Source organism: Gallinula chloropus (assembly GCF_964237585.1).
Source record: "Gallinula chloropus genome assembly, chromosome: 10".
In the NCBI taxonomy this organism is placed as follows: domain Eukaryota; kingdom Metazoa; phylum Chordata; class Aves; order Gruiformes; family Rallidae; genus Gallinula; species Gallinula chloropus.
In genome coordinates, this window is record NC_140095.1 from 20,326,843 (window position 1) to 20,340,068 (window position 13,226).

General features: G+C 47.7%; 1 protein-coding gene across 1 annotated transcript in view; it reads left to right on the forward strand.

Annotated features, from left to right (window-relative positions):
- The window catches only part of NRG2 (neuregulin 2), a gene marked incomplete at its 5' end in the record, with an annotated part of 161,131 nt that overhangs the window by 133,287 nt on the left and 14,618 nt on the right, over window positions 1-13,226 (forward strand). The window contains one exon of the mRNA XM_084268740.1: window positions 5,067-5,125. Within this exon, the coding sequence (XP_084124866.1) occupies window positions 5,067-5,125 (59 nt within the window). The remainder of the gene's footprint in view (window positions 1-5,066; window positions 5,126-13,226) is intronic.

Genomic DNA, 13,226 nt, shown 5'->3' on the forward strand with positions numbered 1-13,226 from the left:
ATTGGTCAGTATTGAAGAAATGGTCCAGCAACAACAGGATCTGGACAGGAAATCCCAGACCAGTTTTACTGATGGCATTGGCAAGTAGAAAACTGGGGGCTTTGGGGCTGGGTTTTTCTAATTTTCATGCCCCCAGTTAGGCACAGAGGGATGGAGTTAAACAAGGGCAGTCCTGGGTTCTCCACACAGACTAGAGAGGGGACAAGGTGCTGTTTGCAAAAGGTTGGTGCAGCCTTGTGCTTCCCCAAGACCATTCCTACAGAGGTGGCTTTGTTCACTTCCCTTGGCCTTTGAGGAGAGACATGTTGGGCTTTTGTGCCACCAGCAAGTGGACCAGTAAGTCTGAACTGGAGTAGTCCACCATCTGTAGTCCTTGCAAGAGCTTTCTAAAGCAGGACTGACCCTAGTTTGCTGATTTAACCAGACAAAACTTCTTGACTAGGGTCAAATGTACAGGAATCTCACAGCTCTCAGTGAGCCTTTACTCTCAGGTGTGTCCCTCAGGCCATATGCTTGGCCACTGAAGAAGAGCTGACCACAAGCCCTTGCCAGAGGCAGTCAGTTCTGCATGCAGGAGGGTTGCTTTCCATCGCTCTTCCTGTCCAGCCTGGGAGAGTCATGTGCCATGCACACTAGAAATTTCTTGCCTAGAAGTCACATCTGCAGCTGCCATAATAATAAACAGCAAATCATCTTCCCCAGCCTGGGAGGATGAGCCAGCTAAAGGGGAGGAACCATAAGCACCGAAGGCTTTCAAAGGTCTCCTGGTCACTGTTGCTGCCAGCAGTCTTACTTCTGAGGAATCAGGATCCAGGAATGCCAGAGTGGCACGTGTGTCTTGACAGCTTGCATGCTAGTTTGGGAGGTGACAGAAGGTGCTGGTGTTCATGAGGGCTTCTTTTCTGTCACTTTTCCCAGTGCTGATTCACTAGTAAATAAAGATGAAAAGCCCGAGCTGTCCCAGACACAGAAAAGACAGTTATCTACTGCTTCCTGTCTAGAAATCTCTTCTCCCCACCCACGCTAGGCTGACTGCAGAGATCTAAGATGGGATGTATGGTAGCTGCCAGGGCATCAAAGCTTTGTTGACACTTTTCTGTTTTGCTTTTTCACTTCTCGTCTATTTTTTTCTCTGGGTTTTTGTTTCCTCCACCAGTTTTCCTGTAGTTTTCAGGCTTAATGGCACACAGCTTCAGTCCCATGGAAGTCCCAGCCATGGCCAACCTCTTGTGAGTGTGTGCCTCAGGCAGCTTTAGCTCCTTTAGGACACAGCACCCCTTTTGGAGGTGGGCAGGGCATTTTCTTCATTCAGCATTCACCCCTGAGGCTCTTCAGCGTGCTCACAACATACAGGAAATCTCAGATCCCAGGCAAATGGGCAGCCCATGGCAAGTTAATCTGGACACCCTTGAAGATCCTGTGAATCAGTTCATGACTCTATCTGCAGTGATGAATAAAACTCAGAAAGGATCAGGAGGACACCTATTTTGGATGCTTTTTTCAAGCCCCAGTGCAATCTCTTTAAGGTTTCTCTGTAGTCAGTGCTTCTCTGGGGCTGTCCTTGTGAATCTGCATAGCCCACCTGCCTCAGCCTTGAGCTCTTTGGTTGACTACAGGGTATCTTCTTCACTCCACTTACCAGCACCAGCTTCCTCTGCTTCTGACCATGGAGTCCAATTTGCAGTTCCAAAGTGACCTGGATAGAGAGAAGCTTAAGGTATGACTAAGGAGAGAAGCCTCATGCAAAGCCATGCCCTTAAGTTGTCCCCAAGCAGTTTGGGGTGCACAAATAGCCCAGGACACTCCTCTGTGGAGGTGTTAGCATAGCTAGATGCTGTGTAGCACAGAAAACAGGTTTGGTCATAGGCAGTGAGGCTGGTCCCCCAGCATTTTTGCTGAGTGCTGACCTACCAAAGCTGCAGTGAAAACCAGAAAAAAATCAAGTGCCAAAGCCAGTCATGCAGGGGCTTCCAAAGCTTGCTTCTGTGAGACATACAGCAGGTGAAATGTCCCCTCATGGGACATTGTCCCTGCCTAGGAGAACTGTGAGATGTATTCTTTAAGGGAAAGATGTACAGATTTGTTGCTGTTGAGGTGTTAAAGTGGAGAAGGACAGTAGATGGGATGGAGAGATCTTGCAGCCTTTTGTTTGCTATGTATTCTACTTGGATCATGCTGCATTCAGAGGTGTATCAGCAGGTCCCCTCTAGGTATCCAGCATTCAGGCTCAGGCTACCTTCTGAGCACAAGCAGGTCTTCCCATAGGAGGATGGCCTCCTTTAGGAGCCTCTGGCAGGGCTGTGTGTCAACAAACACCTCAGCCTTTTCCCCTGTGAGTGTTAATCACAGAACCAGAGAATTGTTTTGGTTTGAAAAGACCTTTAAGACCATCAAGTCCAACCAGCACTGCCAAGGCCACCACTAAACCATGTCCTGAAGCGCCGCATCTACCTGTCTTCTAAATCCTCCGGTGATGGTGACTCACTGGGCAGCTTTTTCCAGTGCTTGACAACCCTTTGGGTAAAGAATGTTTTCCTAATATCCAACCAAACCTCCCCTGGTACAACTTGAGGCCGTTTCCTCTTGTCCTGTGACTTGTTACTTGGGAGAGACCAACATGCAGGTCTACAGGCAGGGATTAGATGTCTGTGCATTGGGAGAGTAGCACCAGCCCTGCCCCACAGCTGGGAGACCTCTACGCCTTGTCCTACCACCCGGTGCCTTCCCAAGTCCTTCCCCAGGTCTTGGCTGAATCTCACCTCTCCCTTTTGGAGAGGAGCCCTGCAGCTCACAGAAGTGCCTCTCCTTTGCAGGCCTGACAGATGGGCCTGTGCACCCTTGTTCTGCACAGAGATGTGACTGCTGAGACCCCATAGCACTCCTGTGCACACCGTGGTTCCCTCCTGCTGTCCCAGATCAGTGTGTGTCCGTGATGAGGGACAACTACTGAAAGTCAGGGGGTTCTGCTTGTAACAGATAGGGAAGACCTTAATTTCTACATCATCTTCTGAAGGGAACTAAGTAGTTGCTGAAGAAACCCACAACCATCTGTGTTTCCTAAAGCAAGTAGAGAGAAGCAGCAAATCCTCTCTCTTCTTGACTTGCTTTTCATTGCTGCTGGAGGTGCTTATCTGCAATGTGCCACATGGACACAGACCTGTCGATAACAACAAATGCTGCCAGAGCCCTTGAGCAGCTGTACGGACCTGATCTTTGACACCACAAAGCTTTGGTCATATTAGAGATTCCTTATCCCCTTCACTGTGTCCGTGGGCTCGGAGGAGACAGAACCATTCCTCTGGGAGGTGTGAAAGGTCAGATCTGTGCTGCCCATGTGGGCTGGCAGTGAGTGTGTGGAGCCTGGACATGGACCTGGACCTGCCCTGCTCCACCCCAGCACGTGCACAGGTTGGGACTAGTTGTCCAGCAATGTGCTGAAGCTGCTATGGATGTTTGTTGTCCTTCACAGTGGGCTGGCATGGAGCTAAGGCATCAACCTCAGGCTTGGGCTCTGGTCCACATCCTCTTGGTCGAGGTGTCTTGCAGTCCCTTTCTTGCTGCCCAGCTGGGACCTGCCAAACACTGACAGGGACAAAATCACGACAGGGACAGTGTGAGCTTGTGGGTGGCCACTGAGAGCGAGGAAGGTCTGTCATGTACAAGATGCAGAGCCTGCAGCCCCACTTACCCCAGGAAGTTGGAAAACAGAGCTAAGATGCTATCGATAATACACTCTTAAGCTCAGAGGAGGGAGAGGGAGGGATTTGTGGGACAGGCAAGTAAGAGCTGGGATTTCAAGGAAGTTAGGGATTTACTTTGAGGGACTATGCAAGGAGGCCAGAAGAAAAGATATGAAGTGAGGGAGAGAGAGAAAAGTGTCTGGGGGAGAGGTGTTTGAGCAGAGCTCCCATTGCTCCCCAGGTGCCCCCACAGCTGCAACAAGCCACAGTGCAGAGCATGTGGGGGCTGCTGCACCTGTGCATGGTTCAGCAGCTCCCACTGCACCAGGTCACCGTGTTCCTCAAACCTGGCCCAGCCTGAGAGCTGCTCCAGGCAGCTTACTCGGGAGGTGATCCACGTGCCTGGTATCCCTCATCCACAGGGCACCATCCCTGCCACTGCAGCATCACGCTGACAGGTAACCCGTGCCCCGTGAGCTGGCACATCCCAGCCTATTGCATGGGAGAGCCTCACAGCTGGGCAGCATGTCAGACCTGCTCCATTCAGCTTTCTTCTCTGTCCCTTTCTCTCTGTTAACACAGAGACTCTGCACATGCTTTCTCTCTAACAGCAACATAACCCTTTTCCCTGGAACATCCTGCGGGTACTTCTGGGGTAACAGCAGGAAGATGCTTGCCGTACACCACACTTGCTGTCGCCTGAGCAGCTGCTCACTGCTCTGTGGGGCCTCTTGACAGTCTTGTCTAGATAGCAGCTCCACAGACCGTCTCTGAAAGTAGCATCCAGCCCATTTCAGTCTTCCTGCCAGCTGGTGCTTCCAGCAGGTGAGAAGGAAGGAGGCAGGAAGAGGAAAGGAGGGGTTTGGCTGGCTGCTTGAAGATCCAGGCCAAAATTAGAGCTGGAATGCTGATGTCGCAGGTGCCTGGTTAAAGCAAAGCGTAAATACGTGCGTAAAGCCTTTATTTTTCCATTCATCACAATGCACTTTTTATTTCTGACCTTAGCCTCAAGAATGGTGCCAGACATGTTCTGTGATTTCTCCCCTTTTCCCCTCCAGATGTCCAAATGGATTCTTCGGACAGAGATGTTTGGAGAAACTGCCTTTGCGATTGTACATGCCAGATCCTAAGCAAAGTATGTTTGAAGACAAAAAATGCAGCACACTACTTAAAACCTCCTGGGCACAGCGGTGGATGTAGATGGTCTAGTCAGGGATGGCTCTTGATGTCAGCTTTGGGCTAGGGCTTAGGGATGCAGGTAAGGGTGAAGGCTGAAAGCAGATGGATAGGAGCTGTGGAAGGGATCAGAAGGGGCCTCAGTCTGGTCTGTTTGGGTGTCATTTTGCTATCTTGTTTCTCTCTTTCTGGTTTTCTTTCTTCCGGTAGGTGTCCAATCGAATTCACAGGAGACCGGTGTCAGCATTTCGCAATGGTCAGCTTCTCCAGTATGTCTCTTTCTACTTCTCTCTCTCCTTGGTGATTGTAGCTCTGTGTCGTGTCCTTAAAGCAGGTTCTTCTGTTCTCCAAGAGCCCCCTTCCTGTTCGGTGTGCTCCCAGCTCTTCTTGGTCACAAGAGGAGCTGTGATCGTATCCAAGAGGAGAAGGGGGGCTCTTGTTATCTCCCCATCTGCTCAAATGGGTTCTACTTTCATTTCTGATTGAACTTAATGTTGCTTGCTCTTTTCATGCAAAGTGCAAATGAGGCACAAGGCTATGTGGTGTGCTGTGTGAGAACAGTCTGTGTGAGGAGCTGTGTCTGTACTGTCTCAAGGTGGGCGATGTTGCGCAGTACCAGAGATGTACCTTTCCCCATGAAAGGCTGGGGGGGTGTGAGTCTCTCTGTACTAACCAAGGAAGTCACAGCAAGGGCTGTAATGGTATTTACACTGAGGTGAGGTTGTGTTTCTGCTTGCAGAGACTAACCCAAGCACCAGTTGTTGTTCAGGTGAGATGATTCGAGACAGACCCTGAAGGGCTGGACGGGGCACAGGGGCACACCTGGAGCCCCAGAGGCCATGCTGGTGGCTGCCACTGTCTGGGGGCTTCCCATGCCTCTGTGCCATGCAGGGTACGGGCTAAACCTGCTCACTGGGCACCTCTGGCTATGTCCCTCCAGGACACAGAGGAGTTCCCCTCTCTCCTAGGGAGGTGGATAGCTTGCATGTGAGGTTGTGTCTAACTACAGAGACTGATCCTCTAACCTCATATTCAGTGGGTGTGAATACTCCAGAGCTTCCCAGTCTTCAGTTCCTGTGGATTCTAGGTTTCCAGAGGTGCCTGACTTACAGATATCATTAGCTTATTTTGTTCAAGGCAGATAGTTTTTCCAGGTCCATACTCAGACCATGTGTCCAGCATCAGTGGGACTCTGGTCTGGGTAAGGACTGACCTGAAAGAATGCAGTTAGAGAGCAGGTAAGAAGCCATAGTGACCCTCTCTGTGACCCATCCTGCCTCCATGCTGCCTCTGGGCACCACAAATAGTGACTTTAAGAAAAGCCATTTTTAAAAAAGCCACAAAAGAGGCTTGGGTTAGTGGGAATCAGAGGATAAATGCTTCTCCATGATGCCTCTTTGCTTGCGAAGTACCCCCTCTCCCACTGCTCTGGAAGAAATCCTGCAGCCCTCACCCTGAGCAGGCAAGAGCAGGAGTGCCATTAGCACATGCTAACAGCTGCCAGTGCTGGACCAGACTCCATCTACAGACTGTAGGGACAAGATGTAAATGTGAGGCCCTTGGAAAAACTTGATGCTTTTACATTGCCTTTTGTTCCAAATTGGCTTCCAAAGTTGAAACCTCAATTGATTTATTCTTTCAGACTAAAACATCCAAGTAAGCTCTTTTTTAAATGGCAAAAAAAGAGAAAGTTCTTTTTTGATCTTTAAACTGATGCAAAAGGCTAATTTTAAGCCCATGTTGTCAGGGACCCTGGTTGCAGGCAGCGCTTGGGGTGCTCACCCTATGAAGATGATTTGTAGCATGTCTCATGACGTGATGTTCAACAGGCTTAAGCATTTTTGCTGCCATGGTGCAAAAACAAAACAGGGATGAAAATGAGTTTTACGTCAGGAAAATGCCTTTTGGAAACATTAATGGCAAGAGTAAACAGTGTGTGTTTTTCCCCAGCCTGCAGAATCCATCTTTTTATGGGTATGATATTTGTTTAAAATTTATTCACGTGTTAGAGGACCTGCAAAACCAACACATGTACATTTCCTTAACTCAGTTCTGCTTTCACCACAGGATAGTAAGGCAAAACCAGCTTAACAATCCAGGTTACCTGTCTGAACTTGGATAAAAATCGTCTGAGATGATTCATCCGTGTTTATAGCCATTTTCACTTTCAGGTCACGACTGGGTAACATACGTAGCAGCAAGGCTGCAGAAGAGCATGCACTGAACTTGCTGTTCTGAATAGGAAAGGCATTTCACTTGAGACTGGGCTGTGCAAACACTTACTTTCTGCTTTAATCAATAATTAGGCCGCAGCAAAAAAATCGCTGTTGCTCTATAACTCACTCAGTGCTTCATCCCATATGAGTTCTGACAGGTCAAAAGCTGAAACAGATTAAATGAGGTTCAGGTATTTCCACTGGAAAGAAAATAGCTCTGTCCTGATTCATGTTTTGAGAACGTTGCCAGCACTTGACAGCTACTTAAATAGTAAATAATGACACCCACACTGGTGCTGTTTTAAAGACATTTGAGGTATTCTAGATTCTTCAGGTTCTTTAATATGACATGTCACAGTATGAGTTTTAGTAGGTGTATCCCAGGGCTTTTAGGAGGTGTGTCCCAGGGCCGAGTGAGGGGCTCTGCAGAGTGAACTAAACTCAAGATCCTCTTCTGCAAATACATGGCAGATACTTTGCTGAGTTTGAGCCAGGGATGGAGGGGGTGCAGCATCCCAGCACCAGGCCAGATGCTGTGCATCTCCCTTCTGGGAGAAGCTTCCTATCACACTGGTTTAAACCCTTCCTCAGATTTTGCTCAGGTAAAACTCCCCATGTTTTAAGTGAGTTCAGGCTATTTTTATTTGACAGGGAGCTCTGGAGGTTTCTTTTTCTCTGATTGTCCAAAATACCTGCTGGAGCCATGCAATCACAAAGATTAAAATTGGATGTATTTAGATAGGTTTGTTAGACGTGATGTTTCCCTGTGTTGCTACAACCTTATGTCCAAGTGCCTATTGCCAGACATTCAGGGTACATACCCTACTGCATGAGAATGAGGAGCAAATGTTAAAGATGGAGGGTCTTTTCTATGTGCTCACACTTGCTATTTTCTAACAGATTGGTACAGAGGAGCTCACTAGGAACTGTATTATTGGGAGGGCTTGGAGACCTCCCAGCCTGTCCAGGCTCAGCCTTTATTCAGATGAAAGGCACTTGCTTTTGGTACGAGTTTGCAACCCCAGAATTCAAACAAGTGTCTCAGTGGCTGGTTCCTGTCTGCTCATCAGGAGTGTACACTTTATTTTGCTTGCACCATGATGCAGACGTAATGGGAAGCATGTTGGGAAGCTGGAGGGAGAAAAGAAGTTTAAAAAGCAGCATGCTAAAACAGCTACTGAGGTGAGAGGATGGATGCACAGTGCAAACAGACAGCATTGCTCTGGGCTAGCAAGGTGCCACTGCTGAGAAGAGCTGTGGTACTCTCTGCGTCAGCTCCCTAAGCCTGCCCTTGACACTAAGCCTGCCTTAGCCTGAGCCTCCTGTTTCCTTGTGAGGTTCACCCCATAGTGAGATCTAAGGCAGCGTGTTTATTGTGCACAGCAGTGGCTAGGTGTGTGCAGATGGTTGGCTACCATCAGCCTGCAGGGCAACAGTCTGCTGGGGGTGTAGCATCACAGGTGAGGGTCTCTGAAACACTGGCCCATAGGTCCAGCAAGCACAGGGAAACTCTCACAGGGAAACTTAGATGTCATTATAGGTAGGTCAGTTTTAGGAGAATATGCCTGTCCCAGCTTCATCAAAGTGGAAAACCTAGAGGAAGGGAGGGAAAGGGAAGGGAAGGGAAGGGAAGGGAAGGGAAGGGAAGGGAAGGGAAGGGAAGGGAAGGGAAGGGAAGGGAAGGGAAGGGAAGGGAAGGGAAGGGAAGGGAAGGGAAGGGAAGGGAAGGGAAGGGAAGGGAAGGGAAGGGAAGGGAAGGGAAGGGAAGGGAAGGGAAGGGAAGGGAAGGGAAGGGAAGGAAAGGAAAGGAAAGGAAAGGAAAGGAAAGGAAAGGAAAGGAAAGGAAAGGAAAGGAAAGGAAAGGAAAGGAAAGGAAAGGAAAGGAAAGGAAAGGAAAGGAAAGGAAAGGGTCAGAGCAAATAACTGCACATTCACTGAGGTTAAAATAGTTTACAGGTACATATCTGACCTAAGATCTGCTGATTTAAGCCTGGTCAAATCCTTTTTTTCTGTATGGAACTTCACTGATCTCAGCTGGTGTCTGTGCATGCTCCTCCAGCCACACGTAAGGAATTGGCTGGCAGACCAAGGTGAGGAGATCATGTTGTAGGCTTTACCTGACTTGTAAGAGGGAAGTCTTATGGAGGCTGTACAATATAACTGGAGAACATTAAAGAAACATTTAAAGCAGTTTTCATTTAAACTGAAGGAGAGTTAATGGCAGTGAACAGAGGGAACAGTCTGCAATTACTAAATAAAACAGGAGTGCCCTGGTAGGTGAGAATGCAGGGGATTATCTCCATGGGTGAGGAGTCATTAAATCATCTTAGTAAAATCTTTTTAATTTTTCATCAAGGTCTTCATATTTCCATGTCTCCATATGATTATAGTTGCAGATGTAATTGATATACATATGATTTTGTCTGTATGTAACAGTAAAGTCGTATTGCTTGCTGATTTAGGAGTTAGATCTTGCAGTGAGGGTATAACTTTGATGAATCCAGGTGCCTGGGAGATCCTGACTCCAAAATGCGACCTAAAGCAGGAATCCTCCTTGACCCTGACCTTGGGGAGTGCAAAGTGCAGGCAAGAAGTAACTTGCCCTACTGAGTCTGAGTTCATGGCATGAACTTGCCTTCTGACCCCTCTCCTCCCTGCCCCCCTCTTTGCAGCAATAGTGCAGCCAGGCCCTCATTAATTTTTCAGTGAGCTTTTAGACATCTTTGCTAGGGGGTTGAGACCAAATCCATACCCTGGCTCCCTTCACAGTCATTGCAGAGCGTTCAGTACCCAAGGATGAACATGTGGCTAATGGAACTCCAGTGCTGCCATCAGGACAAGAGGCCTCATCCTCCAGAAATGCTGGGTACAAACTCATAGGTTTAACTGTGGGGTGTCTCTGCTGGAGCCCTGGTGCCTGCAGAGCCACAGATGTGTCTCTGTCTAGGTGTCTATGCACTAGGGAAAACACTTCTGTATCAAACAGTTGATCAGCAGCCCAAACGAATCCATTGTGCTGATACCCAGGGACCACTTTGCCTTTGCAGTCAGATCCCCATCTCTGCTGGCACACAGGCTGTGTGAGGCTCAGCAATACTGCACAAGACTCAGGGAGCCTTCCTCATGTGAGAGCTTCTGGTGGGTACCCTGGAGACTCACCCAATTGTCAGCTGCCTCCTGGGTCCACAGGCACAACTCTGTTTTGCAGCTCCCTCCAGAAGACAGAAGCATATCCAAAATCATCCTTCCTTTTAAGAAACCTTTTTTTCTTCTTTTTTTAAGCTATGCTGGCACCTGTATTTCATAGCTGCCTCTTCTACATCAGATCAAGATCTCCTTCTATCTTCTCTCTTCATAAGAAACCTTTCAGGTCTTTGCAAAACCCTGCTGGAAGTTTACTAGTAAGTTGCCAGGCTTTGGGCTGGCTGGGTGCAAACGTTTTGTAAAATACATTGGCAACTGTTTCATTCCTGGTGGAGCTGAGATGCTGAAAGTCAAGTTACAGAAAGTTAAACATCCTGACTTTATACCTGGCCTAAAGCTGCACAGTTCTTGCCATTTGTGATTTATGGAACAATTTAGACATTTTGGATGAAGTTTTATGTTTATGCTTGTCTCTTGTCTGTAGAATCTGAAATTTCATCCTAAATTTGCTATTTATTCATCTCCCAAAATAATTGTCACTGATCTGAAGGACAAATGTCATAACATTCATCTTCTTTTTTAGTGAAACTTTCTAATTTTTACTTTATGATCTAATTAAAGTTGAAGCCTGTAGCCTGCCTGTTAGCATCCTGGAATAGAGCTGATATTCATATACAATGTAATCTAACATACTCTCCATTTTTACCCCATGTTTTATTCTTGGTTTCTTCACAAATTGAATTTTAATTCACAGTTGGACTCTTCCTGATGGTCTGCTTTGGAGGCACAGTGCAGCACTTTCTGCCATCCATCAAGGGAGCAGGTTGGGTTTTTTCCCCAACTTTGGGCTCCCCTAAGAGTTCTTCAGGCATCAAATCCCTCTTTTGAAGGAGACAAAGACATCTACTCTTGTTGCACAGGACTCAGTGTAGTCATCTGGAAACACAGAGAAGAAGAGCTTGAGCTGAGAAATCAGGGTCTTGCAGTCCTCTGGTCAGGTCTGTTTGCAGTGGACACTGATATAAAAGCATCTTTCAAGTTCCCAGATTGATATGTCTTCCAGGACACCCAAACTGTAATCATCAACATTTTAGTGTGCTAGATCTGTCTCCTACACGATTTGCTGTGTGCCAGCACTGCACATTACAGATTCCTTCCAGCCACAGAGGAGGCAAACCATCTGTTCTTGAGCATCCACCACACCATCACTGGGTGTGATCTCTGTCATATCTCAGCAGCATGACTCTTGCCCTATTGTAACACGCTGTGGGTCAGTTGTCTGGGTCTTACCATCAGTTATTCCTTGCAAGGAGATTGCTTTCATAGAGCCTTTCCAGCCAGGAAAGCACAAACTGTTTCCACCAGCAGTGTTGGGCTTTTGGGGCTGGAAATGGCATCGCGTGTTGCCATGGTGGCACACAAACCAGCTCCAGTGCTGCTGACTACACCATAGTGGAAGCAGAGCAGTGTAGCTTGATTGTGTAAGGGGCTTCTTGTTTCCCTGAGGGATGGCCCCATTCACCCCGAAGTCATCGGGCCGAGTGTCGCTCATCACCCTGACATGTAGAGTGAAACCTCAGGTGGTCTTTGGGTGCTCACTCCACACACAGCACTTAGGTGTCCCCATAGGCAGAGGATAAATGTGCCACTTTGCCTGCTTATGGAATGTCTCGGGTTTCAGCTTCTCCTCTTGCTCCAGTTCACTTACTCAGCAGCACTGTTCTCCCTGTTGATTGCAATATGAAAATGACAGGTGGAAGAATATTTCTTTTTTTCACCTACCTTTCTGTTTCCTCCTCCACCTCCTACTGATCTGAGCCCCAAGCCAATAGTTAGCACCATTTCAAACTCCACAGGCCTTCTGCAGCTTCCCTTCAATGACACGATAACTACTGACCGCTTAATTACAGGTTGATGACTACACTGTGGTGTGGCTGGGTAATTACAGGGCATTTATGGTTTGTCATAGCAGAGCTATTCCTCTCCCCTGGACAGCAGCACAGGTTACCTTTTGGGATCTCCTGAAGTTAATTACATGCTGATCCACAGCTGCTTGGACTCTGGAGGCCAATTGCATTCAGGATTGGAGAAGCCAAATGGCTATGCAGTTTGGGGAAAGTTTGCAGGTTTTCTGTGCTCAGAGATCCCACTTATTGCCCAACCGAGCCATTCATCTTTCTTAACCATCCCATAAGTCTACGGTTCTGTGAGAGACATCTTATGCCTAGGAGGATATTTGTCTGCTCATCTTTTAATACATTGTAGAGAAAAACATAGTCACAAAGTCACTGAGGATCGAGGAAGTGTAGGACTTGGTCTTCCATCTACTGATAAGAAACAACTGCTCGACACAATCTGTGGCATTGGATCCACAGAGTACTCACCCCACAGCCAGCACCTAAATCCCACCCCTTCTTTCCTCTGTCCCTTCCATCTGGACGCCAGCCCTTGGGGACTTCAGTGTGAGGTCCGCGCATCACAACTCTTCAGCAAGCCCTGCTTTGAGCAGCTGAGTGGCACAGGTCTGGGTGATGGGATCCAACCTGAACCCTGATCCTACCTGAATGTGTTGCAGCTGGATCAAAGTGGGTGAAAATGAAACGTTTTTGCCATCTCTTACATATCTTTTCCCTTCCTCCATCCTCCCATGCTCACTGCCTTTCTCTGTCGGAAACCCAAAATGCTGGTCTGGTCTCTTTTGGAATCAACACAGAAGGGCCTAATTTAGCTTTTAGGTATAAGAAATATTGTAAATAGCACAAAGTAATGCATAGAAGAGCCAGTAAACAGTTAAGTTCACGCTGATGGCTTCATTAGGAAGAATAGCTTCTGCTGAAGTCCAGCATTTTCAGAAAGGTTCAGCAGGCACCTCTGGAATGAGATTTTCCAAAAAAATGTGTCCCCGCTTCAAATAGTCTGGGGGGGTCTCACAGCAGTTCTGGATGCTCTGTCCTAACTTCTTGCCACAACGAGCATTTGTGGAGTTCAGAGAGCAGGTTGATGATGTGAG